Source organism: Rhea pennata, chromosome 22 (assembly GCF_028389875.1).
Source record: "Rhea pennata isolate bPtePen1 chromosome 22, bPtePen1.pri, whole genome shotgun sequence".
Lineage (NCBI taxonomy): Eukaryota > Metazoa > Chordata > Aves > Rheiformes > Rheidae > Rhea > Rhea pennata.
Genome location: NC_084684.1, coordinates 613,473 through 640,845, shown reverse-complemented (window position 1 = coordinate 640,845; position 27,373 = coordinate 613,473). Strand labels below are relative to the sequence as shown.

General features: G+C 57.7%; 2 protein-coding genes across 2 annotated transcripts; both read right to left on the bottom strand.

The window, feature by feature from the left end:
• Nucleotides 1–4,167: 4,167 nt before the first annotated feature.
• KLHDC7A (kelch domain containing 7A) lies at nt 4,168–6,461 on the bottom strand. The gene is given in 3 exon segments (XM_062593709.1): nt 4,168–4,397; nt 4,400–5,943; nt 6,055–6,461. Coding segments are annotated over 3 exon segments (2,172 nt in total). The 3' UTR covers nt 4,168–4,176.
• A 499-nt stretch (nt 6,462–6,960) lies between these two features.
• IGSF21 (immunoglobin superfamily member 21) lies at nt 6,961–27,127 on the bottom strand. Its single transcript, XM_062593708.1, has 11 exons — nt 27,096–27,127; nt 21,383–21,777; nt 11,893–12,005; nt 11,618–11,739; nt 11,238–11,356; nt 11,002–11,117; nt 9,813–10,284; nt 7,798–7,883; nt 7,531–7,723; nt 7,386–7,424; nt 6,961–7,229 (listed from the first exon to the last, which is right to left on the bottom strand). The coding sequence occupies exons 1-11, from the start codon at nt 27,125–27,127 to the stop codon at nt 7,156–7,158; spliced, it is 1,761 nt and encodes a 586-aa protein (XP_062449692.1). The 3' UTR covers nt 6,961–7,155.
• Between the last annotated feature and the right edge of the window lie 246 nt (nt 27,128–27,373).

Here is a 27,373-nt window from a genome sequence, read left to right as displayed (position 1 = left end):
TGCCCCTTTCTTTGTGTCCCTCTGAAAAAGGTTCCACAGCAGGGAAAGTGGTGACCAGCGTGAGACTGAGCAACCATTTTTTCTCCACCATAGATTGTAAGAAAGGGAATTAAAGTCTTGGTAGGACTGAAACCAAGAGTTTGAGGGCTAAGGTTAGACGTCAGCCTTCCATTTCCTCAGCAATAGACGAGCAGCTTAATGATATAATCCCCCAAATCACTTTTATGTCCTGCTCTGAGATGCAACGGCATACTTTTTGTACTCCTAGTTTTTTTCCTGCAGAAACATGAAATGCGTTGATATAATAGTAATAGAAACCTTAGGGAAAAACTGCCAGATACTGCAAGAGTTGAAAGAATATTGAGTTGTCAAGTTTAGGGTCTGACTGGTGAACTTCTATAATCAGGGGAACTGTACAGGCAGAGATGCTCATCTCTTGGGCCATTTTCTTCTGGCCAAAGGGTCTGCTCTGGCTTTGATTTTATTATTTATTTATTTATTTATTTCTGGGGACCTCTTCTACAGTGCTCATCCATAGCTGGGTGCATGCTCTATCTTACCAAACCCTTTGCAGAGCTGATGTGTGTGTGGAGGAGATGAATTGGCAGCCCCTGGATGGAGTAGGAAGGTGCCAGATGGTTGAAGGGCAGCAACACCCAAAGCAGTCAGGGTAGATGATGCAGGTGTGTGCTCAAGAGCTGGGCCCTTTGCAAGGGCCACCGAAACCTCTGAAGGAGTCAAACACAAAAAGATGAGAAGGAAAATGCAGGCAAAATGGGTGTCAGCTGTGAAATGGTTCTTCTCAAGTCCTCAAATAGCTACTGGTATAGGGGCAACCCCAATCACGGATGTGCAGGAGGGCCCGTGCGTGCCCAGAGCAGAAGATGGCCCTTGGCCCACAGAGCGGAGGGAGCAGAAGGAAATAACAGCTTTCAAATCCCATTTCTATAACTAGAGTTAAGGAGTTATTGCACATCAGATGGCCTGATGCCGCTTAGAGATGGAAACGGCAGGGAAAAATCCTTTCTGCTAGTGTTTGCATTCAACCAAAGAGCCACTAGATGGCAAGAATACCCTGTAAGGAGCGAGGCTCCGAGCTGTGCTCCGAAGATGTGCTAAGCTCAGGGGGAGGGATGTGGATTTTGAGGGGGATCCTGGGCCGTGGTTGACTCTGGATGTCGCTTTACATCCACTTTGCCTTGACCACCAGGTTTGAGCGCATTCGGGGCAGTCCCGTGACTCTTAACTTAGGGCTAGTGCATTTTTAACACCTCCAGCAGGTGCAGGGGAGGGCCAGGTCAGTTGGAAGTTTTAACTTCTCTGCTCAGTCAAACATCCAAAAGGTGGGTGTGAAATGGCTTAGGCTTCACACACGAGGTGGACTTTCAGCTCACGCTGTGCTCTGTTGCCCTTGCTGGCCCCAAAATAAGAAGATGTTTGAGCAGGTTTTTGATGCTGAAGCCTTCAGACTGTGGTGGTGGAGGGAGAGTCCATGCCTGTCCAGGGCTCCTCAGTAGTGTCTGCAAACTTAAAATCTCTTTGAGTGCTTATTCTTGGGCCTCCTGGTTGTTCCTGGCCTTACTGGAGATCCTACACTTCAATCATAAATAGCAAACTGGTAATAAACGTGGCTCTGACAGAGGCTTTGGGAGCAACCGGTGGAAGATGCAGTTCAAGGGCAAACATCGGGGTCCCTGCTCTGCTTTACGGTCTTGGCCCTTTTGGGGACTTAGCGAGAACAAGTTTTCAGACAGTTCCTCTTCTAGGCACATTCGTTCTCCACTGAGGGGAAGCGCTGATGTGCGGACGGGAACGCTGTGATTTTATGTGTTTATAAACTACCGGCGGCATCTCTGATCTGCGCGCTGCGCGTTTTATCGGCCGTAAATTCATGCTGCTGCCACGCTTTACTGCGCCCGTAAGTAGGCAGGTGGCTGCGCCGTTTATAACCCTTAAAACGCTATATTTCTTCCTGGTTTGGGGGTTTGTCCTTTTATGGACGTAAACGGAGGTGTTGACTTAAAGCGCCTATGCTCAGATGCCCTTAAATGACACCCCGGAGGAGATGAGTCACCTCCACAGGCTCAGACTCGAATCTTGGCTCGCCCTTAAATCCCGGCGCTTAAAAGCGAAGCAAGCGGTGAGAACCTCCTTCCCAGAAAGTCAGGAATTAAATCTGTGCCTCGTAAGGACAGGATTCGCTTTTATTAAATGCCGGTTTTACTACTATTGATTTTTTTTTTATTGCTTTTTCTTTCTTCCAGTTGTACCGACCTGCTGGTTCAGCCTCCGTAGATCATCCCAAACGAGAAAGAGAGGAAAGAAACAATTAGCAGAAAGCAAAATGGCTCGCGACGGCTGCATTTTTAATTACTAACAAAAAGTGCTCCAGCTAGGCCTATCATGCAGAAATAAAAATTTCGGATGCTTGGCTTGGCGCAGATGCTTTTCTCTGCACAAATGGCTGTTGCCGCTCCAGCTCTCTGTTTATTTGTGGAAAAGAAGGGGGAAAAGCAGCTGCGTTTTTCCTCTTTCGGAGACGCTGGGTGGGCAAATTTACGGGCTTAGCAGGCGTATGGGGAGCATTTATTTGCTGGCCAGGAATTGATAATGGGGAAAGGCAAAGGGGGGGTAATTCATATTTTTTTCCTGTGCATAGCAGTACCCAGCCTGGCAACCCAGCCAGGGATGCCGCGGAGGCCGGTGCTGCCAGCGTTTCGCTCGCTGCCGGGGTAAATGCAATTTGTTCTCCCCGGTGCTGTAGTAAAACGGGAAAAATTATTTGGGAAAAAGGAAAACAAAATCTAGGAGCTGACACGTTTGAGGTAGCTGCCTTTTGCTAAAAGACAAGATTTTAAAAGGCAGGCTTTGCGCTTCTTCTGATTGCCTGGCACACTCCAAATGCCAAAAAAAAAAAAAAAAAAAAAAAAAAAGAGAGAGAGAAAGAAAACACATGGTAAATAAGTAATGTGTAGTTCACCGTTTCCTAAACAAAAATGTAAAAATTTAAGAAGTTGAAGCAACATGATTGCCTAATTAACCACGTCCGGCTTAAATAAACCTCAGCCAAAAGCAGTTTCGGCAGTGTTTCGCCCGCTTTCTTGCCCGAAACCCGCTCCCCGTGCACGGCGCGGCACATTCCCGGCGCCGTTGCGTCTCGTCGGGGCCGACCGGGTTCCCGGCGCCGCTGCATCTCGTCGGGGCCGACCGGGTTCCCGTCGGAGCGGGTGGGAGAGTCGCTGCTGGTGCCGGGGAGATTGCCCTGCTCTTCGCCCGGCCGCTCCTGCTAAGGGTCCTGCTTTGCTCCTGGTTTCCTCCACCGAGATGTTGTCCAATCTACAATTAAAACGTCCCCCGGCCTCTCCGGTCCCCTGAGGTTTTGCTAAGACTTTAAATGACGCGCAACAGCAGCCGGCGGTTAAATTTTTGAATGCTCGTTTTGATTTTATTTAACGCCAACTGTCTATAGCTCTGTAGCGTCTATACACGCAGCGTGCATATAAATAAACCTATATATTATTCCGTACTGAGGACGAACGAGGCAGTAGATAACGAGGCGAGAGCAGACGCCCTGGAGCAGCGTTCGTGCCCTGCGCCGCTCGGGATGGACTCGACCTGCCCTGCAAGGCTGGGGGGGGATGCCGCGATGCCGCGCTCCGGCTGGGGAAGCAGAGGCACGCAGGGTAGGCAACGGGGTTGGCACCACCAGGACGTGCGAGCGATGGAGTTTGGGCTGGGCATGCCGGCGTCTGGGTCGATGTTTAAGACCTGGTGGTTGTAGAGTGTAGGCTAAGACCTGGTGGCTACGGCAGCCAGCAGCAGGCTGCTTCTCTTTGCATCTAACTGGACACACCTAATTTAAATAACTCTGAGCAAACATGTCCACCCGGTCCCTGCTTTGCCTTTCCTTGTGTCATCAGGGATGGGTTTGCTGGCAGCAGGAAAAGTGCAGTTTGTCTCCTTTCCCCCTTACGGGGACTGGAACGAGGGCTGCTCCTTGGTGGGCCACCTTCACCCTGTTGGTGTTGCTCCAACGCTACAGCTAGGTCAGCGAGGTCCTTGAGGAGGCTCTCGCTGACCTTTGGGATGAAAATGTGGGCTGGTGGCTCCCGCAAGGAACTGCCTTGTACCCTGCAACTGCCCCCAAGCCGCCCCCGCTGGGGCAGCGCAGCGCCCTCAGACCCGCGTCTGCACCCTGCCCGCCTGCGGCAGCGCCAGGACGGCAGGCAGCAGGCTGCCGCGGGGTGCTGGGAAGGGCCGCAGTGCCTTGGCCCCGAAGCGCGGCGACACCGTGTCGGCCAGGAAGCGGAGGTGGAAGTGCCGGCCGACGCAGTGCACCAGGCTGCCCATGGCGGCGCACTGGAAGCAGGTCGGGTAGGGCATGGCGTAGGTGGCAACTCGTACCACAGCTTGGCCTTGGTACCGCAGCGGTAGACGCCGATGCCCATGCTGCGGTTGAGGTCGAAGCGGTAGACGAAGCCGTTGGCGGTGACCATCTCGGCGGTCCGGTCCTTGCTGCCGCCAGTGAGGCCGACCTTCCAGCTGTCTTGGCGGGGGGCATAGCGGAGCAGCAGGTAGCGCAAGGTGCCCCCCGTCACGTAGATCTCCCCGTCACACACCGTGGCTGTGTGGGCCACGGCGAAGGTGTCGTTGGGCAGGGGGGCGGTGAAGGCCCAGTGGTCCTGCTGCGGGTCGTACCGCTCCACCGTGTAGAGGCACTCGCCGCCGATGGCGTACAGGCAGCCGTCCAGGGCCACAAGCTTGCAGTGGGGCCGCGCTTGGTTCAAGGGGCAGATCTCCCGCCAGATGTTGGTCAGCGGGTTGTAGCAGAAGACACGGTTGGAGGGCTGCTGCGCGCGGCCCAGGCCCTCGCAGCCGGCCACCACGAAGAGGTAGTTGAACATGCTGCACATGGCGCACCCCCTGGAAACCACCTCTGGCGGCACGTGGCAGAGATGATGCCAGCGGTCACCTCCGTCATCGTAGTAGCAGAGCCTGCTGGCGTGAAGGCCCGGCTCTTGGGTGCTGATGTCCGCCACAGCGAGGCATTTCTTGCCCTTCATCCTCCGCTGGAGGATGAGCTCCTGCTCGCTGGTGCTGAGGAAGCTGTAAATGGAGGGGTTCCTCAGGACCTGCAGGTAGTTGTCACTCATGACCTTGTAGGCGGCCTCCTGGAGGTGGCTCAGCTTCTGCGCCTTGGCCATGCAGAGGACTTCATAGCAGTTCCCCAGGTCCAGGTGGACGTCTGCGGTGAGCTCCGGTGGCATTTGGAAGAAGCTGGTGCCTGCCACAAGCTCTAGCCGGGGCTGAGGCAGTGGGGCTGCACGACGGGGGCTCGCCGGCGGCGTGCCGGCCTCTGCGGCCTCGCCGGGCGGCGTCGGCACCCCGAAGCCGTCCATCCGCACCTGGAGGTCGGGATTCTCCGTGATGTGGAGGACGCTGTCCTTGCGGCCGAAGGAAGGGCCCACCCTAGCTCCCGTGCCTCCGCCGGGGGAAACCGCAGAGTTTGCCACGAGCGGCGGCGGGAGAACAGGAGAGGCGACGGGGTCAGCTAGGGGCACTGACGCTCTCCTGCTGTCTGGCGTCTCCGGATCCGGAGACACTGCTTGGGACCGGCACGTGCTGAGCTGGCCCTCAAAGCCCTGCAGATCTTTGGGGCCCTGCTGCGAGCTGCGGAGCGGGGCGGTACCCGGGTGGACATAGGGGCGAGAACTCTTCTTGGACACCGAGTGGGAGATCGATTGGACATAGTAGTCGTAGACTTTGCCTTTGAGGCCGGAGGCCGCGGGGGCTGCGTGCCCGGCCCCGGCGTGCCTCTTGGTGATGTAATTCTCCTCCACTTGGATCTTTGCAACAGAGGAGAAGGAGTAGGAGGTGTCCGAGCCCGCGTTGCTCACCGTTATCGTCAGCCCCAGGTCCGAGGTGACGCTGAGGGCCTGCATCCTTGCCCCGCTCGCCTGGGCCAGCCCCGCGCTCGCAGCTCTCCTGGTCCAATCCCGCTCTGTGCTCTGGGCACGGCTGGCCAGCGCGGCGGCTGGGCTCGCCAGCTGGAACGTCCCGCGCGTGCCCTCCTGCTCCCCGAGGCCGGCCCGGCTCGGCTCACCTCCAGCTGCCAGAGCCGTCTCGCCCGGATCGGAGACTGGCTGCCTGCCTCGCTCTCCTTCCTCTTCCTCCTCCTCCTCCTCCTTGCCCGCCGGTAGACTTTGCTCTGCCCAGCCGCCTCCGATCCGCCTGCGCCGGGGGCCCGGCGGTGCCTCTCCAGCACTGTCCCTGTCCCCGTACCGCGCAGCCGCTGGCCTCTGCCGCGTCTCTGCGCCGGGCTCGGCTTGGGCGCCCATGCCGGCAGGCGCTCGGCGCTTGCGCGAGCGAAACACCAATGCCAGCAGCAGCAATGCGGCGGCGGCGGCCGAGAGGAGCAGCTTGCCAGCCAGCGGCACATTCACCGGCCAGTCCGGGCTCATTTTTAGTATTATTATTATTATTATTTCGCCGAGGAACGCAAAGAAGCCGCTTAGGTACTGCCGAGGCCGGGTGGTGCCGGGGGCAAGGTGCCTCCGAGCGGGCAGCCGGCGGGCGCAACGGCTGCTTTCCATAAAAGCTTTGCATATTTGAGCAAGGCGGGCCGGGGCGGAAAGGTGCAACGCGGGAGCTGGCGGCACAGAGCTGCTTTTATTAGGACGGGTAAACACAGACGAACCTCGGGGCAGGGAAACCGGCCGCCAGGCGCGATTCCCGCCCGGAGCGCACCTCGTGGCCCAGCGGGAACGGCTCCAAGCAGGATGCGGGCTGATTGCTACGCTTTTATTATTATTATTATTATTTTAATTTATCATCCATTTCCGGGCAAGTGAGTTTGCCGAGAGCCCCAGGGCATGGCCCGATCGCCGGCCGCCCCATGTGAACGTGCCGCCGGCGCGGCACTCCAGTGGGCAAAATATTAAGCGCAATCTGCTAGGGGAAAAGAAGGGAGCGAATTTGTCGCATTTTAATTAATTTGGCTGAGGATGCCAAGACACAGACAGAAAGAGCCCGAGACTGCAAATATTATAGAAAAAAAAAAAGAAAAAAGAGAGAGAACCAGTTGCTGGAGGCGTGAAAGCCGGCTGGAGCCGCGAGGAGGAAGAGGAGGAGGAGGAGGACGAGGCGGGCGAAGCTTCACGTGAGCTCCAGGGTGGCTGTCAGGGCGAGCACCGCGGCGAGCCCGAAGCCGCGGCGGCCGGGCGCCGAACCTGGCAGGAAGGAGAGAAGGGGCCGGCGCGTCGGTGGAGCGGCGCCACCGGGCTCACGCCCGTCTCCCTTCCCGCGGGGGCTGGACACGAGCTCCCTGGGCGAGAAACCAGGAACGGGCGGAAAAGTCCATCTGTCTGGAAATGCTTTGCACTCACCGTTGGAGTCCTCAGTTCCTCTGGGAATATTGGGATTTTCTAACAGGAGACAAAAGGCAAAAGCGCGGGTTAGCCAGGGACCAAGCTGGGACGCCGGGGCGCTTTCCCGGTGCGTCACAGTCTCCTGGTGGGGCCAGGGCCGTACCAAAGACGATGAGCCTGGTGTGGGTGTCCGTGGAGCCGAGCGGGTTCTGCGCCGTGCAGCGGTACATGGAGCCGTTGAGCTCGGCCGGCACCCGCTCCAGCACCAGCTCCTTGCCGGCGTGCTCGGCGCTGCCGTCCAGCAGCCTGCTGCCCACCCGGGTCCAGGTGAACAGCGGCTCTGGGAAGACTTCGTTCTGCGACCCGGGAGAAGCGGGTTGTGAGATGGGCACTCAAGCACCCCGGTCCCGGTCCCGGCCCGCCACCTCACCTGAAAGCCCTGCACCAAGATGCGCACGGTGTCGCCGACGCGGGCTCTCGTCGGGGTCATGGTGATCTTCGGGCCCTTGGGAGCCACTGCAAGGAAAGGGAAGGGTCGTCAGAGTGGATTCCCCACCTGGACGCCCTTGGCCAGGATCGACGGCGCTTGGACGGACAGTCCCGGTGAGAGGCTCGGTGCAGTGGGCTCACGTCTAGGAGATCAGCAGATGATTGTCCTGAAAAATACCCATTGGTGGATGCCGGCGGTCGAGAAGGGCACCCGCTCACCGTGATGCCGTGCAGGGGCTTCTGTGGTGGCGGGCTGCAGAAGCAGCCCAGTGCAGGGCAGAACGTCGTGCCCAACGGCAGGCACCCAATGCAGGGACTCGGTTAATTTTGAGGTTAGTTGTGTGTTGAGAGAGGTCCTTCAGGCCGGTAGGCGGAGGTGAGGGCTTGCTGTCAGCAAGCAAGTGGCAGCCCTCCTCATCGAGGTCTTGGGCTGTGGGACCTCCTGGCCAAGGGAGATGGTTACTTGAGCTCCTGGCTCAAGGATCCTCTGGGGCTCTGCAGCACGGAAAGTGCTGAAATGCAGGACTTAGTTTATTCTTGGGCATATTTTGCGCTGGGAGAGGGCTCCTTGTTAGTAAGCCACCCATGAGACCCAGCGAAGCAGCTGCTTAAGGCCTTGATGAGGTGAGAAGGTGCTGAAATGCAGGACTTGGGTTATTTTTTGGCTAGGTGTGTGGTGGTGGTAGGAGTTGGTCTATATTAGCAACCTGTCTCCCTCTCACCCAACCCCGTGAGGTGGTTCATGAGCTGGGAAGCTGCAGGGGGCCAAAATGCAGGGCTTGGTTTACTTTTCAACTTGGTGTGTGTTGGGAGAGGTCCTTGAGGCTGAGAGGGTCCTGCATTAGCAAGCGTCCTCCTGCCCTGCCACCAATTCCTCAGGACTTGACGAGCCTCCAGCACACAAGGCAGCTCAAGGAGAGGAGTTCAGCCCACCAGAGGCCAATGAGGTGGAGCTCTCCCAGTGAAGATGATGCAGCTGAGTGCCCTGGAGCAAAGCCAAGGCACCATCCTCTCCTTCATTGGGCCCCAGGGGGAGGAAGACTGGAGCTGCCTAGCCTTGTCTGGGGACTGTCATGGCAGGGTTGCACAGCATGGAGTGGTGGTTGGTGGGCCGAGTGAATGGCCCTTGTCAACTGCCCCGTTTGCTGGCCCCCCATGGTTGCTGCGCTCTCATGGTCACTTGGGGAGCTTCCGCTCTTCTGGGAGCCAACAGGGCTGGCCCAACCTCATGGCCAAGGCCTTGTCAACCCCATAGGCTGCCCCTGTGTGGGGGCTGGCCAGGCTCCTTGCCAGCACCCCAGGTGGGATGGGTTGGGTGGTCGTGGCCAGCAAGCCTATCATCTGGGGCATCTGCAGCCTCGCTGCCTCCAGGGAGGCTCCTGGCATGGCCTCATTCTCCTGGGACCAAGTGTAGATGGTTGGAGGTGACATCTCTAAGGGGGTGAAGACCCCTCCAAGATATGAGTCTGTCCAGGAGACTCAGATTGAGACCACTACCACCACCAAAGGAGATAACAAGGGTCCACCACGTCCCCTCTGGGTGGCAGAAAATCAAGTCAAGGACCCACCAAACACCTATGCCAGGACCCCAAACACCTTCCCACAAATCCCAGCTCCCTGCTTGCCTGGACCTAGACCTGGATCTGGACCCAGACTTACACTAGATCCAGTCATAGTCGCCCCCAGGCTTCCCATCCACGGGTCCCTCCCCTACAAACACCCTTTCCTTGCTGGCACCCTGCCTTCGTCCCCACTCCAGCATCCCCAAACTGCCCCTTGCACCCAACTAGCCTCCTGGAAGCCCTTGGAGCACTGCGTATCTTACGGCACCTGACCGTAGCCCCACTGTCACCTGATGAACCCCCCCCCAAATCATGCACAACCCTCCCGAGGGCACCTCGACCTCCCTGGAGCCCCTGCAGCACCACTGGCCCCATCCTGCTCGAGGGTTCGTACCGAGGGTCACCTCCGCCTGCATGGGCATGGAGAGCGCCGGGTGCTTCACCTCGCAGCTGAAGAGCGCCTCGTTGTCGATCTGGGGGTTCAGGGTCCACGTCAGGGTGGCCCGCGCCTCCACCGTGCCGTCGCTGACGGGCACCTGCACGTGCCGGACGTAGTAGATGGGCTCGGCCACGTGCACCCAGCGTGGGAACTCGCGGCTCACCACCGTCTCGGGGATGGCTTCGGTGGCGGGGCCCCGCTCGGCCGCCAGCCCCCAGGGCGGCTCCGCCGTGCCAGGCGGCCGCCCGCCCCGCGCCTCCGCCTCGGCCGCCCACAGCGGCTTCGGCACCTTGGTGTCGTCCAGGTCGCGGTGCAGCAGGTTACGGGGCGCCCGGCCCTCCAGCGAGCTGCCGCCGCCACCGCCGCCGCTCGGCGGCTCCGGCAGCGGCGTCACCTCGATGGGCTCCCCGTCGCGCTTGAAGTACACCTGCGTGGGGGGCGAGAACGGGGCGCAATGACGCACACGCTCGACCCGCTGCACCGACCAGCTAAGGCCTTTGCACATACCGACCCGCTGCGCCGCTTGCACATACTCAACCTGCCGCAGCGTTTGCACCAACCCGTTGTGCTGCATGCGCTGACCCACTGCACTGCTTGCACCAACCCGCTGCACTGCTTGCACTGACCCGTCGCAGCGCTTGCACTGACCCACTGCGGCCTTTGCACCGACCCGCCACAGTGCTTGCACCAACCTGCCGCAGTGTTTGCACAGACCCGCTGCAGCACTTGCACCGACCCACAGTGCTGCATGCACCGACCCACTGCACTGCTTGCACTGACCCGTCGCGGTGCTTGCACCAACCCACTGCACCGCTTGCACCAACCCGCTGCAGCGTTTTCACCAACCTGTTGTGCTACATGCACTGACCCGCTGCACTGCTTACACTGACCCATCGCGGCGCTTGCACCGACCCAACCTGCTGCACTGCTTGCACATACTCAGCCTGCTGTACTGCTTGCACCACCGTACCACACCGCTCGCACGGGCCCACTGCAGCATTTGCACCGACCCGCCGTGCCACTCGCACCGACCCGCTGCACCGTTTGCACTGACCCGCTGTGCCGCTTGCGCGTGCTCAACCCGCGGCACCGTTTGCAGCGACCCGCTGCGCCCACCCGTCTCGCCCGCGCCCGGCGTGCTCACCAGCGGTGCGGGCTTGCCTCCGGCCACCACGCACACCAGCGTGAAGTTCTGCGCTTGGTAGCGGCTGAAGGGCGCCGGCGTGTCGGCGGCGACCACCGAGATGGACGTGGGAGGCGCTGCCGGCGTCGGGGGCGAGAGAAGGCAGCCCGTGAGCCTCCCCAGCTGCCAAACCCCCCCCCCCCCCGCCACGGGCAAGCGCGCTGCTCCATCGCCGCGGACCCGAGGGTCTCCCTCACCCATGACGTTGAGGAAGACGTTCCCGGAGGCCAGCACCACCTTCTCCCGCGTGGCTCGGTCGTAAATGCCCACGTGGCATTCGTAGGGGCCGTTGTCCGAGATGCGCACCTCCGGCAGCCTGGGGCGGACGGCGAGCGGCCGTGACGCCGCCGGCATCCCTGGCCTCCCCATCCTTCCCCCTTCCCCCCCGAAAAGGAAAATAATTCGGCGACGGAGCGATTCCTGCGGCCCGTTGTGCTCCGAGATATATTTATCACCCCGTTAATTCCCGCAATCGAAGCGGGCAGAGCCAAGAAAACACAATAAAGCCGGATTAAACCCCGCTGGAATTTGGCATCGGGGGCGGAAAACGCAGGCGCCGGGGTTGCTCTCCGCTTACCGCACCGTCGACTGGTAGAGCAGGTCTTCCCGCCTGCGGGGGCTCTCAGCATGCGAGTAGTTGGTGGAGAACATGGCATCGAAGGTGAAGAGCTTCTGCTTGATGGTGCCACCGTCCGTCACCTGCCGAGGAAAGGAACGGAAAATATTTTTATATATTTTTTTGTATATATATATATATAATTTTTATTTTTTTAAATACAAAAATAATAATAAAATTATTTTAAAATTTTAAAAAATTAAAAAAGTAGCCTCTGGCAGCGGGCCCGCGCGTACCCGGTACCAGACGATCTCGCGCATCCTGCCGTCCGTCTTGAAGTTGCATTTGAGGGTCACGGCGTCGCCCACCACCACGGGCGGCAGCGGCTCGATGCTCACCGTGAGGTAGCCTGCGAAGGGGCGGGGAGAGGGGGTGGTGGGGGATGGCGACATGATGCGGACGAACGTGGGGGTTTGGGGTTTTTTTGGGGGGGGGAGGAAGAGGAGAAAAAAGGGAAAAAAAAAAGCAAAAGAGCTCTTCCTGACTTTATAGCTCTGCTTTGGCCCCCTAAAGCTGCAATTTCAGACCCCCCCCCACGGTACCTGCAACCGTGTTTATGCTGCCCCTATAAATAGAGAACTAGAAAAATCCCCGGGGATATTAAAGGTTCGGCGCCAGCGCATCCCTTTCATTAATACTTCGTTAACCACAGTGAGAGAAATCGCCTCCCTTCGATTTATTGCGGCCTTCCCCCCCCCCCGCCCCCCAATCTCCCACCTTCTTTGGTGGGAAAACAGCAGTAACAGGTATTAGGTTATTTTGGAGCGCGGGACGGCGCGCAGCAGCCCTCCGATGAGATTACGACCGGGGGAAATTGAGCCCGTCGGTCCGATCAGAGCGCCTGGAAATAGAGTCTGCTGCTGAGATTGCGTCCTGGGGGCCGGGTGGTGGGGGGGGACACGAATAGTTTTGCTAGCGAGCAGCGGGAATTCTTGCTACGTCAAGTTAAAAAAAAAAAAAAGGAAAAAGCGGCGAGGAGAGATAAATGAAACGTCCTTTTAAATCAGGAGTGACACGTTAATAAAAGCGGCGCGTGGTAACACGCTCGGCGCTTTCAATTACCGAGGAGCTGCGAGGGAGGAGGCAGGTTGCGTGCAAACGAGCCAGCGCAAGCAGGGAACCGGCACGGCCGTGGCGGGGGGAAAAGCCCACCCAGCTCGCGTGGGCCATGCTCCTGCCGTGGGGAAATGCCCCCCGTGTCCCAGGAAAATACCCTGCTGCTGGGGGAAAGCGCCCTCCCGCCGCGGGAAAATGCCCCCTGCTGTGGGAAAATGCCCCCCTACCATGGGAAAATGCCCCCCTACTGTGGGAAAAATACCCTCCTGCCATGAGAAAATGCCCCCCTACCATGGGAAAATACCCTCCTGCCAGGGGAAAATGCCCCCTTGCCATGGGAAAGTGCCCCCCTGCGGTGGGAAAATGCCCCCCTACCATGGGAAAAATACCCTCCCACCATGGGAAAATGCCCCCCCGCCTCATCCTGCGCTTAATCCGCAGCTCCACATCCAACTGCGCTGCGGAGAACCGCTGGGCTTTTCCTTACCCAGCTCGTGGCTGAAGAATAACCCCATGGGGGTGGGCGGCGTTATTTACTTATTATTATTTATTTCTTATTTTTTACTGCTTCACCCCAGCGTCCCTCGGGAAAAGGAGACCCTGGTGGCCGGGCTCCAGCTCCTTTCGGGCGCCTTGGGGCAATTCCCTGGGGGCATTTGCCAGTTGCCAGGTTCTTCCTTTTTTTTTTTTTTTTCCTTCCCCGCAGAAAGGCGGAATTTTATAGCGACTCTGGATTGAGATTTTTTTTTTCCTCCCCATCCCAAGCCGGAGCATTGCCCGGCGCCGATGCCTTGTGCCAAAAAGGAGGAGCAACGTGTGGCTGAGGACGGAGAGGACACGGCGGGGGGGGATGCAGCCGTCCGGTGCCAGCGCGTCCCCCTCGGCGGTGGGAATACGAACGCGGTGACGTTTTAATCAGCGCTTGATTAGCGGGGGGCTCATGAATAATTCACGCCGATGCTTCCGGCTGCCTTTTTTTCCGAGGCGTCCCGTCCCCAGCGACTCCTGCTGGAGCAGCACCCAAGGGTGGGGGGCAAGAGCTTACCCCTGCCAGCCCGCGGGGCATCAAGGCTGGAAACACATCCCCTAAAAAATAAATATACCCCGGGCAATGCCGTCGCCCCAAAGCATCGCGTAGAAAACGCCTCGGCTCGCGGCGCCTGGTAACATCTCGTTCATTAAAGATTCAACGCCGGCGGTCGCCGCTTTTGCTGCGAGCGCAGCGAGACGCTCGCTCTGCCGCCTGCCCGCGCGCTCGTGCCGCCGATGTCTTATTTATGATCTTACGGGCGGCTTTGCAATTAATTCTGGTGTGTCGCTGCGAAACCAGGGAGGGCTGCAAAGGGCCAAAAAAAAAAAAAAAAAAGAAAGAAAGAAAAAAAAAGAAAAAAAAAAAGGAAAACCCTCAAATCTGTCCCATTCCAGATTTGCTGATTCCGGGTTTTTTCCTCCTCGCTTTGCTGGCAAGCTTCTGCACTGACCTCTCTTTCTTTCAGGAGCAGAGGAGGGAGAGCTGGTGGCCGTGAGGAACGAGGGCCGGCGAGGTTTGAGATCTGCATGGGCTCGCTTTGCCGCCGGCGAGCGGCCCCGCGAAGGCAGCTGAAACCCCGGCCGCCGCCGCCGCCGCGAGGAAGAGCGAGCAGCGAGTTGTATTAATCCCGCGTAAAGAGGCTATTAAGCAGGCTGGCCGCGCAATTAAGAGCGGGTAATTAAAATTCATCTTCCTCCGCACCGTAGCGTAGGAAAGTACAAACATTTAATTATGTGCCTCTTACCTCCCCGATTTGCATAAGCGGGAAGAAACGCTTAGCTGTTGCACTTCTAATTACTCCTCGCGTGGGCTGGCTTGGCTTGGCGAGCCCGAGCCGGGTGGTTTGGAGCCGGCTTGCTGGAATCGCCGGCAATCCCTAAATGTTTGGGTTTTCCCAGAGAACGGCCGCTTTAGAGGCGATCGCGGAGGAGTTTGCTGCAGGGAGAGGCCTGCGCGGTGCACGTGCATGCACGCGCCCGGCTGCGAGCGCCTTGCAATGATGCGCCTTGCTGGGATGCGCCTCGCATGGATGCATCTTGCATGGATGCACCTTGCTGGGATGCGCCTCGCATCGATGCATCCTGCATGGAGGCATTTTACTGGGATGAGCCTTGCCAGGATGAAGATTTGCATGCATGCACCTCGCCATGATGCACCTCACCATGGTGCACCCTGCAGTGATGCACCCTGCAACGGTGCACCCTGCAACGATGCACCTTGCCATGATACAGGCTGCAATGATGCACCTCACCATGATGCACCCTTCAATGATGCACATTACAGTGATGCACCCTGCAATGATGCACCCTGCAACGATGCACCTTGCCATGATACAGGCTGCAATGATGCACCTCACCATGATGCACCCTTCAATGATGCACCCTGCAATGATGCACCTCACCTTGATGCACCTTGCAACGATGCACTCTGCAATGATGCACCTCACCACAGCGCACGTTGCCGTGAGACTCCTTGCCACAACACGCCTTGCAAGGATGCACCCTGCCACCAAGCTGGTCGGGACCGCAAGCCGCTTCGGCTTCGTTCCAAGGGAAGCGGCAAACGCAACCCCACATTTTTCCTTCGCATGGTTAAAATACACCGTGGTCCGCTTTCTGTGACTGCAGAGGGTGCTTCGAGCTGCACCCTCACCCATCGCCCCCCCTGCAGCTTTGCATTGGCTTCGCTCGCTGCAATTTTAATCGATGCATTGACTGAGCGTGGCCCCTTTGGCTGCTTTTAAGGGAAAGACCGACCGCGGGAAGCGCTGCGTGTGCTTATTTTGCCTTTGCCGCTCCGTGCCTCGGTTTCCCCATCTGCTGCGGGCCTGACGACACCGACCTCCGCCACTACCTTAACCCCCGCCCGTCTCCGCGCTGCTGAGAAATTGCTGCTAATTAATACATTTCTGTGTCCGCTGGCTAACGATATCCTCCTTGCTCCTCGCCACCAATCTCAAAGACCGGTATGAAAAACTCCCCGCTCGATGCCAATGCTGCTTTGCAAAAACATCCCTTTTGGGGAATATTTGGCCCCCAAACACCCCAAAAGAGCATCTTTTGCACCTCCCTTTAGGTGCTGGCCAGAGCATCACTGGGATTTGCAGGTGGACCCCCCGCCAAAAAAAAAGACGAGGGAAACCCAGCCAGTGAGGCGACGAAGGCGGCGGGGGAGGCTGGAGCGCCGCTTTTAATAGGACGTAACGGAGCGTGCGATCGTAAAATATTTCCTTTAATTCAGGGCTCCCGCGAGGGCGGGTGATAGCGGCTCGGGAAGGCGGTAGGTTTTCCTGGCGGCTCGCCGGTGCCGGCCCGTTTGCAACCCGCCGCGGCCGTAAACGCTCGCCTGCCGGAGCATATATACATGCATAGCTATACACACACACATAGATATAAATATATATGCATATATACATATATATATGTATATATATATATCTCCTAGGTGGCGTGGCATAAGTGATTAACAGTCCTGCTCGCTCTCTGTCAGACGTCTCCCCACATCTGCTTTCTCCTTGCCATAACCACTAAACCGTTTCCAGGTGAGATAAGGTCATTTAAATGAAGCCCTTCCGATTTTAAAGGGTTTGGGCTGTTTTCTCATGGCGGGAAGTGCCGTTCGTACGGAGCTTTGCAACGCTGGGAGACCGGCCGGCCGGCATTGCAAATTCGCTTCTCCTGTAGGAACCTCATCTTGATGGTCCCACCAAAGCAGGGAGACGTCCCTGAGCCCTTCCCTGCCAAACCAGCGGTTGCAAAAGGGAAGAGGCTGCCGACGCGCTCCGGATGCGGAAGGAAAAGAAAGGAACAGGGCAGCGTGGGCTTTGCAGCCAATGGCCCTCGGGGGTTAAGTGAACGTCGACTGGCGCTTGGTAGGTGGCCAAGCAGTGGCCAGAACGCCTGGCAGATGGGGAAGTCGCTCGCGCTCCGTGTTCCTCCTGCCAATTACGAGCTCCTAACCTTCGAGTAAGCACTAGTTAACTATTTCTATTAAATGCTCGTCTCTCGTAGACGTGGCTCGACTGTGTCCCCTTGTGAGGAGGAGGAGGAGGAGGAGGTGGCGATGGCCACTTTTGGAGTAGGACCTGCTGCACTGCATGAGTGGCATGGGCCCGAGCAGTGTGTAGCAGGGCCTGCGGTGCCCCCAGAGACCTCAGGATCAAGGTGCCCCCATGCCGTTGGCCCATGGACACCTGATAACAGCTTCTCCCTCATGAGGAGTCTTCCTGACTGGGAAGCTCGAGCCGTTATCCTCCTTCTCAGGGCCATCAGCTCCTGTCCAAGTTGGTCCTTGGCTCCCTCTAGCCATCCTGCAACCGTGACAATTACCAGCCTAAATTGCCCCTTTCACCCTCATCCTCCTCCTCTTAACTGTTGCCAGCATGAAAAGCAAACGTGCCATCTGTGGCCATCTCCAGTGATGGTCCTGCACCCAAACGGCTTCTAGAGACACCCAGAGTCTCTCCAAACAAGAGTTTGATCTCAACCAACATGTCTGCACATTGATTGGTATCATCAAACTGATGATGACCCCACAAAATCCCACGTCGAGATGAGCTGGGATTTCTGAAGGCCAGAAAGCATGCCCATGGATGGTGGTCCTCAAGAGCAGCAGGCCCTACTGCAGCCTCTCTTCATCCCAGGTGCCACCCATCACCATGCTCTTATCAGGGAAGACCAGCACCTCTCCTACCCATCCCCACACTATGGATCAAGGCCTAAAATTGCTCAAATCGCCTTCCAAATAAACACATATAAATGAACGTGCAAGGCAGGCACATTCCCCATGGCTTCTCTGGGCAACCGGTGGTGCCCCCAGGTCCCAGCTCCCCTGGCCTGGGCAGATAGGATTTATCTGCAAGCGAGGGGAGGTGCAGCAAGGATGAAAAAACCACCACTAATCCCTTTCCCTCTCCCCACAAAGTGTATTCTTGAACGCATTATATGAACTGTGAATATACAGAGGTTGGGTTAGAACAGAAACTAATCTCTGTCTCCCTGGTCCATTTTCAAACACTGGCAGTCCTCAGAGACGCCTTCTCTTTCAGCCGAGAAGGTTTTCTTTGCAGATAGAGATTTGCTCATCTGAATAGGCAGAATGTGTGGTCTATGGGCCTGGGCCAGCTCGGCACTGGTGGCCTCTGCCGGCACAGCCCCTTCCCCCGCGGCAGCGATGGGAGAGACCTTGCCCATGCCCAGGGGCTCAGGAGGGTCTCACCAACCCAGACAAGACGTCTAGCTGTGTTAAAATCCTTCCATGAGATCTCAGACAAGCTCTGTGGGTGCAGATCCCCAAACTGTCTTCTTTCCTTGCTTTTTTGTGCCGTGGAGGGGTTCAAGTCGCTGGGAGTAGGTGTTCCCCTGCCCATGCTCCTGCCCCTCACCTGGCGGGAGACCTTGAGGACCAGTTGAGGCCTCTCAACTGGGCCAGCAACCAGGAAAGGGGCTCCTTCCTCCACCAGCACCAGCTGGAGGTAACTCAACATCTGCCACCACCATAGCCCCTGGCACCCTCGTGCATGGCTCCACTCCTCGGTGCTGTTGTGTCCCAATGGCACGAGGAGATGATGTCTTCCAATGGGATATGTGTTTGTTTTTCTTTTATGGCAGGTTGCTCAGACCTCCTGGGGTCAAGCCCTACGTCCCTGCAAATCTGTAGGAAAAAATGAAAACCCAAGGTAGAGTCTACAGCTTGCACCTCCGGTGACCTCCAGCTGCTCCTTTGTAAGACATTGCGCTTGACCCCACTGGTCCTTTCCGGCGTTCCTGGGCAGCTGGAACCTGGTGGGACGTAGCTCCTCAAGCAGAGAAACGCAACGGGAACCCGTCACCGCCGGGCGTCTTGTGGCCTGCTGCCGGCCGTCCCCCGCGGCTGGCGAGGGGGGCAGTCACGCGGAGGGGAGACGCCGCGGCGGGGCGGTGGTGCCCTGAGCTTCCGCTGCCCGTGGCGCTGGTGCCACCAAGCCCGAAAACAAGCCGGTGATTGACGGTTTATTTTAGGAAGGAGAAGGAGGCGGGAGGGAAAGTGGGAAGGAGACACTGTGAGCTCCAGCGCTGTGAGCAAGCGAACAGAAAGGGCAAAGAGAGAAGCTTGGCGTGGGAACAGGAGGCGGCCGGCTCAGCTGCGTCCCCCCCGGCTCCGCTCCTGCTCCGTCGCCAGCGAGAAGGGGCCCGCGGGCTTCCTCCCAGCAACAGGAGCCCGGCAGCTCCGAGCGCTTTGCAAAATGGGACCCAATAGCCCCCGACGCGGGGCGTGGGAGCGAGCCGTGAAAATCTTCCCGTGGAAAAGCCTCTGGAGGGTCCTTCTGCGCCACGGGAAAAGACGCAGGAGGGAGAGGGAGGGGGAGAAACACAGCTCCACGATGAAACTGTAACTGCAAAGGAAACCGGCCGGAGCCGGGGCTGGATCGCTCGCGTTTCCAGCAGGAAGAGCGTTCCCACGGATGGGGGCGATCCGGACAGCTCTGCAAACCGCTGCCCGGCCCTGGCAATGCTCCGGGGTGCTGGCAGCCGAGCGCAGATCCGAGCTAGTTCACGCGGGGCATCGCACGGCACAGCGGATTTTGCCCCAGGGAGATTTAAACAAGGAGCTCCACCTGGATTTTTCCCACTGGCTTTCCAAAATGTGGGAGCTGGAGCTACTGCTTCACCTCTGTGAACCTGCTGCCCGGCTCCTTAACCCGCTTAGCTCAGCCCATGCTCTGCCGCACGTCAGCAGCCGACCCGATGGCTCGGGTTTCGCCCTCCGCTTCCCTCCGGCCTCTTCCCGGGTGTTGCATGGGATCTGGCACAGCTGGATCCCATCTGAACCCTTGCCCTGGTGAGCAGCCCTTTCTGGATGAGTTTTCCTCTCCAGGTGAGTATCCATCTCTGGATGAGCATCCTTCTCTGGATGAGCATCCTTCTCCAGATAAGCATCCCTCTCTGGACGAGCATCCTCCCTCGCCCACGCGGATCTTGGTCCATGCGGCCGGCAACGCTGTCGGCTGAGGAAAAACCATCTGCCTTCTGCAGCTGGCTGGGTTTCGGGAGCTGCTCCATGCCTCTCTCCGTTGGAGCCGCCGCCGAGCGGGCTGAATACGACCTTTTCCGCTGGAGGATCCAGGTGCCTGCCTATCCCTGCTGAATTGAGGTCACCTGCTTTCGGAGCGACCAAGATAGGAGCTGGGGCTCGGCAGGCTTCGGAGCGGGACGGGGCGGGGAAGCTCTGCTGTTTGCTCGCAGAGTGGAGAGCTCGGATAACACCAGTTTTGGGGACGTTTCGGGACATCATTTCTTCACCTGACTGCAATAGGAGACTCCAAGGTGCTTATCTTAGAAAACAGCAGCCATAGCCCAGCTTTTAAGGGTGGAAACCTGGCTCTCAGAAGAACAAATCCAGGCTCTCACTGTCACATCTTGCCTCTGGACTTTGCCAGCTTGGGACCGATTTACAACACAAAGCCCCGGCGTTGGGGTGGAGGGGAAGTGGCGAGGGAGAGCGATCGCCCAGAAGTGCCCGTAGCAATAAAACCAGGCGGAACGGAGGACACCGCTTTGCGAAGCAGTGACGGAGAGCTCGCCCGTGGGCGGAAAAAGCCGGTGAACCTTGAAAACGATCCACCCGTGACCTTAAAAACACAGCGCAATAGAGGGAAAAAAGGCAAAAAAAAAAAAAAAAAAGCAATAGTGGCGGCTGAGGTCGGCAACTGGGCCGACAGCAGCGGGTTTCACGTCTTCTAAGATGCAGCCCGGCGCCGTTCAGCTCTGCTGCTGGAGCTGCGTGTCACCAAAACCCTGCCCTTGCCGAAAGCGGCCCGGAGAGGCTGCCGAGAAGGAGCCCTGGGTTGCCCTCGCCCCTCGCTCGCCCTAGTTTTGCCGCTGGGAAGCAGCAACGAGGAGAAAACCGAGCTCGGGAAACCAGCTCCTTTGTGTCGCTCCGGCTTCGGTAAATCCGGCGGCTGCTTTCCCCTCTCCTTAGCGAGGAGGGAGGGACCCCTGGGAGGGACTCTCCCCCCCAAACCTTGCAAAAGCAAAAGGAGAGCACAAGAGCCTCGAAAGCTGCAGCTCCCCGGCCCCTTCCCGCAGCCTCCCCCACCGCGAACGACCGGGTTTTGCGGGGCCGGTGCGGGCAGCGCAGACCGGGGGTTCAGCCCGTGTCCTGCCGTTTTCCCGGCTCTGCTCGCCCGCCAGCTAACAGCGGATTTTTTAGGAAAAGGAAAGAAAAGGAAAAGGAGAAAGGGGGAAAAAAAAAAACTCTCTTCCCCCCCCCCCCCCTCGCCCCGCGCACGCACTGTGTCGGATGCAGGAGGCAGATTTGGCACGAGCAGATTAAGCATCGCTGCGGCGCCAGGACGGGCTCCGGCAGAGCCCTGTCTAACGCCAGAGCCACAAAAAGCAGTCGGGGGGTTTGGGGGAAGGGGGGGGGAGGGCGCTCGGTTATGCCTCAAAACCACGGAGCGACGGAAGCTTTTGGGGGTCTGCGAGGGGTACCCCGCTATCGGGTCCAGAGTGGGGACTTTATTAGCGGGGCCGAAGCAGGGACCCTGTTAACGGGTCCGGAGTGGGGAGCCGGGTGGGCGCTGCTGGATTGGGGGGGGGGGAGGGATGCAGAGGGTGGCCAAAGGCATGCACCTTTGAGGGGGGGGGGATGCCACTCACCCAGCGCCGCGTCCAGCAGGTCCCAGAGCAGCAGGGCGAGGGGCAGGGGGCTCATCTTGCGCCGCGCCTCCGCGCCGGGGGCTGCCCCATGCGGCTCACAAGCGCCCCGCGCCGCCGCCCGCGGCCCCCGGGGGTGGGTGGGGGTCCGTACCCCGGGGTGGGGGGGGGTCCGCACCCCGGAGAGGGTTCCGCACCCCGGGGATGCTCCGCGGTGGCGGGGGGGTGATGGCGGTGATTCCGCACCCCGGGGATGCTCCGCGCCCCCGGGGGAGGGGGGGGGCTCCGCGCCCCCGGGGATGCTGCTCCGCGGCTCGGCCGCTCCCCCCCCCCTCCTCCGCGCCCCCGTATTCGAGGTTAATCCCGGCTGCGCGGCCGCGCTGCCGCCCTCTAAGCCGCTTTATGGCAGCGAGGCAGGAGAGCGCGGCGCTGCCGCCCGCCCCCCGTCCCCCCCCCCCCCGCCCGCCGCCGCTGTTAACCCTCCGGCGGCTGCAGCCCCGCGGCCCGGCCCGCTGCGGGGGGGGGGGGAGGGGGAAGCGGGGACCATGCGGGGGGGGGAGGCAGGGAGCGGGGGATGCACGGGGGGAATGGGAGGTCCCTGGGGGGCCTGAGATGCAGGCAGAGATGTGGAGTCCAGGCAGGGATGGGGGAAGCAGGGGGAGACATGAGGTGCAGGCAGGGATGCAGGATGCAGGCAGGGATGCGGGATGCAGGGGGAGACATGCGATGGGGGATGCAGGCAGGGATGGGGGATGCAGGCAGGGATGGGGGATGCGCAGGGGGATGGGAGGTCCAGGGGGGCCCGGGATGCAGGCAGGGATGTGGGAGGCAGGGAGAGACATGCAGTGCAGGCAGGGATGCGATTCAGGGCGACCTGGGATGCACTCAGGGATTTGGGGTCCAGGCAGGGATGGGGGATGCAGGCAGGGATGCAGGATGTGCACGGGGATATGAGGTCCAGGGGGACCTGGATTGCAGGCAGGAATGTGGCATCCAGACAGGGATGCAGGAGGCCGGGGGAGGCACATGGTGCAGGTAGGGATGTGGGATGCAGGCAGGGATGCAGGATACAGGCAGGGATGCAGGAGGGAGTGCGGGAGGCAGGGGGGGAATGGGAGGTCCAGGAGGAGCTGGGATTCAGGCAGGAATGTGGGATCCAGGCAGGGATGCGCAGCCTAGGAGAGGCTGTGGGACATGAACTGAGACGAGCAGGGTAGGAGCTGCTGGAATTCAGGCAGGGATAGGCAGTCCGGGAGGGGATGGGGGATGCAGAAGCAGGTAGCTGTGGCCTTCTTTGCACATTGACTCATTTTCTTCCAACTTCCCCCATTTAATTAGTTGCTGGACGTATGGGGCCACTTTGGGGCTGAGCTGATGGCTTTCTTCTTTTTCCTCTCAAATCAGAAACAGAAAAACAGTCAAAAAGAAAAAAAAAACTACCCTAAAAAAACCCCAAATCAACCACCCTGCTCTATTTAAAGCAAAGCAAAATGTTTCAGGTGAGGCCTGGCTGAAGGTCTAGGTATTCCCGCCCTGCCTCTTCCGCATCAGCATCTGTTTTGAACAAAAAAAGCCATTTTCACGTGCCAAAATGTGGTGGTTCGGAGGGAACCGCCGCCGCTTTGCCGTGCTTCCTCCTCCGGGCCTGCCCCAAATTTGCAAAAATCTCCGGGAATCCTCCCGTTGCGTTGCAGTACTTTTTACCGCGACGCCGAGGCGCCGGCGCATGACCGGGGCCGGGTAACGCTAAGCGCCGGCGACGGGACCCCGGTGCCCCTGAGACCCCGGAGAGAATTAAAGCAATTTCCGTGATGCTTTTTTAATAGCTTGACAAGCCGAGCACGGAAAGGGCTACCGCGGCCTTCCGTTAGCAACGGGCTTTTTAGTGTTGGATAATTAATACGCTCCGGGACCGCAGAACTGCTCCGCTTGCTTCCCAGCTCAGCCTTGCTCCGGCCGGAGGGAAAAAAAAAAAAAAAAACAAAAAAAACCCCAAAGCCCTAAAAACACACGCGCTTTCACCCCTCAAATCTCCGAGCACCGCAGGTATTTTCAACCCAGCCCTTCGCATCGCTTGCAAGCTGCAAGGAGTCGGCTGCAGATTTACGCGGCTGGCGTTTGCAGCCGTAATTGCTCGTTTAAATCTGTCCTGGCGCCAAGCGCTTTTAAGCAGCCCCTATTTCACCGCCCCGACGCGGTCAGGACGTGGGATGTTTGCTTCGCTTGAGTTACGGCTCTCCGGCAGGGCTCTGATATACGGCTCCCTCCCTGGTGCTGGCAAAGCACTTTTATTTCCCGGCTGTTTTGCACATGCATTGCATGCAATAAATACAAATAAATGATAAAAAAATAATAAAGGGGCTGAAATGGGGCATCAGATAGGCAAAACGTCCTGCAAAGCTGTGAGTCACTGGTGAGGCTGGGTGGGCTGTTGCCAACCCTAGCGAGCATCTGGGGGAGCGGAGAGACGGATTTGGAGAGTTGCATGACTGTAAGTCATACTGCTAGATTTTGCTGGGTTTGAGTATCATTAAAAAAAAAACTTATAAAAAAAGAGCCTTTTGAAAGGATTAGCTTGGCCTTTCTCCCTCTGCTCCAATGCAAGTTTTCATTTTTTCGGTTGGAAAGAACATTTTGTTTCCGAAATCCCTTAACTTTCTTTTTTTTCATCTTTTTTTTCCCCTTCTGCGAATTAAAACAACAACAAAAAAACGTTTCAGCTGTGTTGGAAACGAAACAGCTCAGCTGCTTGGAGTTTTTCTCCCCAACCCTTGGCGTGCCGGAAACCTTGCCGGTTTCCTTCCCCGTCCGCGGTTAACTTCTTCCCCGGCACGTTGCCGAAATCGTGCCCGTCGCTTTGCTGAACGAACCCTCCCAGGAGCCGTATAAATATAACCGACTGCATGCATATGTATTTATATAGATATATTTTTATATATTTATATTTAATGCTTTGGAGAGGAGCGCCTGAGCAGCTGTATAAATAGGTCGCTGCCATGCGCTGCGGGGCTAGAGAGGAGGCTGAAAGCGGCAGGGTGGCTCGCTGCCTTCCTCCGCGCTCCTCCTCGCCCGCCGCCCGTCCGACGGGGTTTTCCAGCCTGAAGCAAGCATAAATTCGCACGTGTCGTCCGGGGAGTGTTTGCAATGCCTGCGTCGCCCTGGGCGCGTAACATGACGTCGTGCGAAGCGGCATCTGTCTGAGTGGAGACACCTTTGCTTTCTGCTCTAGCTGCCCAGTCGGAGAGGTGCCGGATGCCCGAGCATCCCTTTACTTGCGATATTCAACACCCTTGGGTTTGGCCGACTCATTTTGGGATGTTTCTGTTCCTTTTTTCCACCCCGTCTCCCGCTGGCGATGCCACAAGGCAGCAGGCTCACTTGCTATCTGCAAATTTGGTTTATATTAGGGGGGAAATATCTCGAGGAGCAGAATAAACCTGAGCTGAAATTTTGCTCACCCTGGCTGCTAAAATAAAGCCATGGGTGGGCAACACGTGGTGGCCTAGGTGCTACACCGAGCTCTCGCTCGAGCCAACCCGCCAAAGCCACCTCCGCTCACGTGCAGCGCTGCCAGTTTGCCCGGGTAACGCCTGCTCAGCTGCGCTCACGGCTGGTCCGGGTCCAACCACGTCGCGGAAAGATCGGAAAAAAAGAAGACGCAAAGCAAGGGTGCCAGTTCAAGCCAGTTCAAGAAGAGCAGCGTCCTTCTCCCAGACCAAAACCCAACCCCAGCAAAGGCCCGTTGGCTCCAACCTGATGAAAAGCAGAGGGGCAGAGGGATAAGGAGCTGTTTTCAGGTGGAGGATGCAACATGACACCCTATCTGGGCATGTACTTAATCAAGCTGGGGGAAGGGACCCACTGGGCGTCTAGATGAGGCCTGTTACTCCATTACACTGAGCGACTCTGCTGTCAAGAGGTTCCAGACTTCCAGTCGTTCGAGGCACTTATCTCCCCACGATTTAATTAAAGTCTAGTGTGTAATGACACAATGTGCAGCTAATTATTTTCCGTCGGTTGTCAGGAGGCTGCTTTTTGCAGTTGCGAAGCAAGATTTTAATTACGACGAGGAAGGAGTGGCTGGGTACTATCTGGAGGGCTCTTGGGGACAAGGAGCTTTGGGTGGGCAAGTGATGGACTCAGCTCTACTCAGCAAGGATGAGGAGCAAGGTCTGCCTGGAGCTCATCTACACGATGGATGGAGAAGAACTGGGGAGCTGAGGGACACCTCTAGCTTCCTCCGCTCCTCCTTAGTCAAGGTGGCTAAGGAGAGTAGCTTAAAAGGTGACACGCAGGTGTGTCCCACATTGTCTTATCATCATGGAGACTTGGTCCACAGAGGTGCAAGAGCTTTGGGATATGGTATAACCTGCAGGATGCAAGCAGGTTGGGTCACTGCAAGAGCATCGCATGAAAACCAGATAGATATTGAGCTTTTTCCATACAAGAAGAGGTTCCTGTATCAATACAGTACAATCCTGACTCTGTTCCCTAAAGGATCTTCTCACGTGCACCCTCCAGGTCTACTCTGACCAGACATTTGGGCCAGGATGCATTTGCCTAACCCAACGTGAATTTTGGGTGGCCCAGCAGCGGGAGATGTGCTCCTCCAAGGGACAACGCTGCCCAGCGGGAAGCCGTCACTCTTGGAGCAGAGCTCACGCTCATCTCGAACCATTTCTTCTTGAAAGCCGAGCTATTCCCTCTCTGGAGCCCACGATGGCTTGTCGGCGAGCTAACACGTTGGCTGCAATTTTCACACTCGGCGATTTCAGCCAAGTCAGCAGAAGAACAGACAGAGACGTGGGAATCCTGTTTTTCCTTCCTGCCTCCAGCCGTTGTCCGCGGGGAGATCTCCTGTCCCTAAGCCTCAGTTTCTCCCGTAAAGCGAAGATAACGACGCGCGTCTGCTTTGCGAATGCCTTTGATCTCCAGTGTTGAAGGGGGCTCTAAAAGACTTAATTACTCATGTCACGACGGCGCCTTTGCCGAACGCATTAAAGCGCCTTAAGCTGCCTGACAATGCAGAAGAGACCCGTGCGCGGAGGATTGACGGGCGAAAACGCCCATCTGCGAGCAGAGCCACCAGTTTTGCGGTTTCGAAGACGCCTGGCTAAGTTCTGCGGGTGATAAGTAGCTTTGAGCAATTCCCCGTCACTTTTGCACAACACTTTATTAATTTTTTTTCTTTTTTCCCCCCTTCGCTAGCCCAATATGTCCTTTTGGCACCGCTTGAGGCTTGTCCGCGTGGAAGAGCTGGTTGGCAGCAGGTCTAGGTCCGAGAGCATCTTCTCAGAGGACCTTTGGTTGGAAAGGTGCCGTTCTGCTCCACACCGTGGTGAAGGTGTCATGACAAAATGTCCCATGGACATGCTGCAATACAGATTTCGGAGCCACAACGCGTCGATCCGTAGCTTTGCATCGGCACCACGCGATGCGAGAGCGCCCGAGGCATTAAAAGCGCTCCGAGAGCGTTAAATGCTCCTTAAATACCCAAAACCTGGGCGATGGTGGGAGAAATACCTGCAATATTGTGCACACGGATGTGACCGCTGGAGCAGCTGGCCGCTTCGCCGAGCCCTGTCGAAGGGGGCTTTAACCCCAGGAATGAAAGGACTTTTTTTTTCTCGCGAGTGGCTGAGCAAAACGCCTCGCGGTGACTAATCTGCTGGCTGGATTTAAGCTGCTCTCCTCCCGCCGCGCGCCGCAATCTCACCCAATTTGCTCCTTAGTCGGCGGTAAAGCCATGTCTGCGATGCTTTGGGCTCGTTTTTTAACCGGCTTTTCCGTGCTCGGCACGGGCTGGGGAAATAAAAAAAAAAAAAAAAAGAAAAAAAAGATCGTCACAAACTCACGTCCCAAGGACATGAAAAATCAGATTTCAGGGATGCTCATAGGGAAAATAAAGGTTTCCCAATCTCTCCGAAGGAAAACTCCAAGAAAAGTCATGGCCTGGGTCAGCTGAAGAGCTTCCGTTTAGACTTCTCTGAAGTG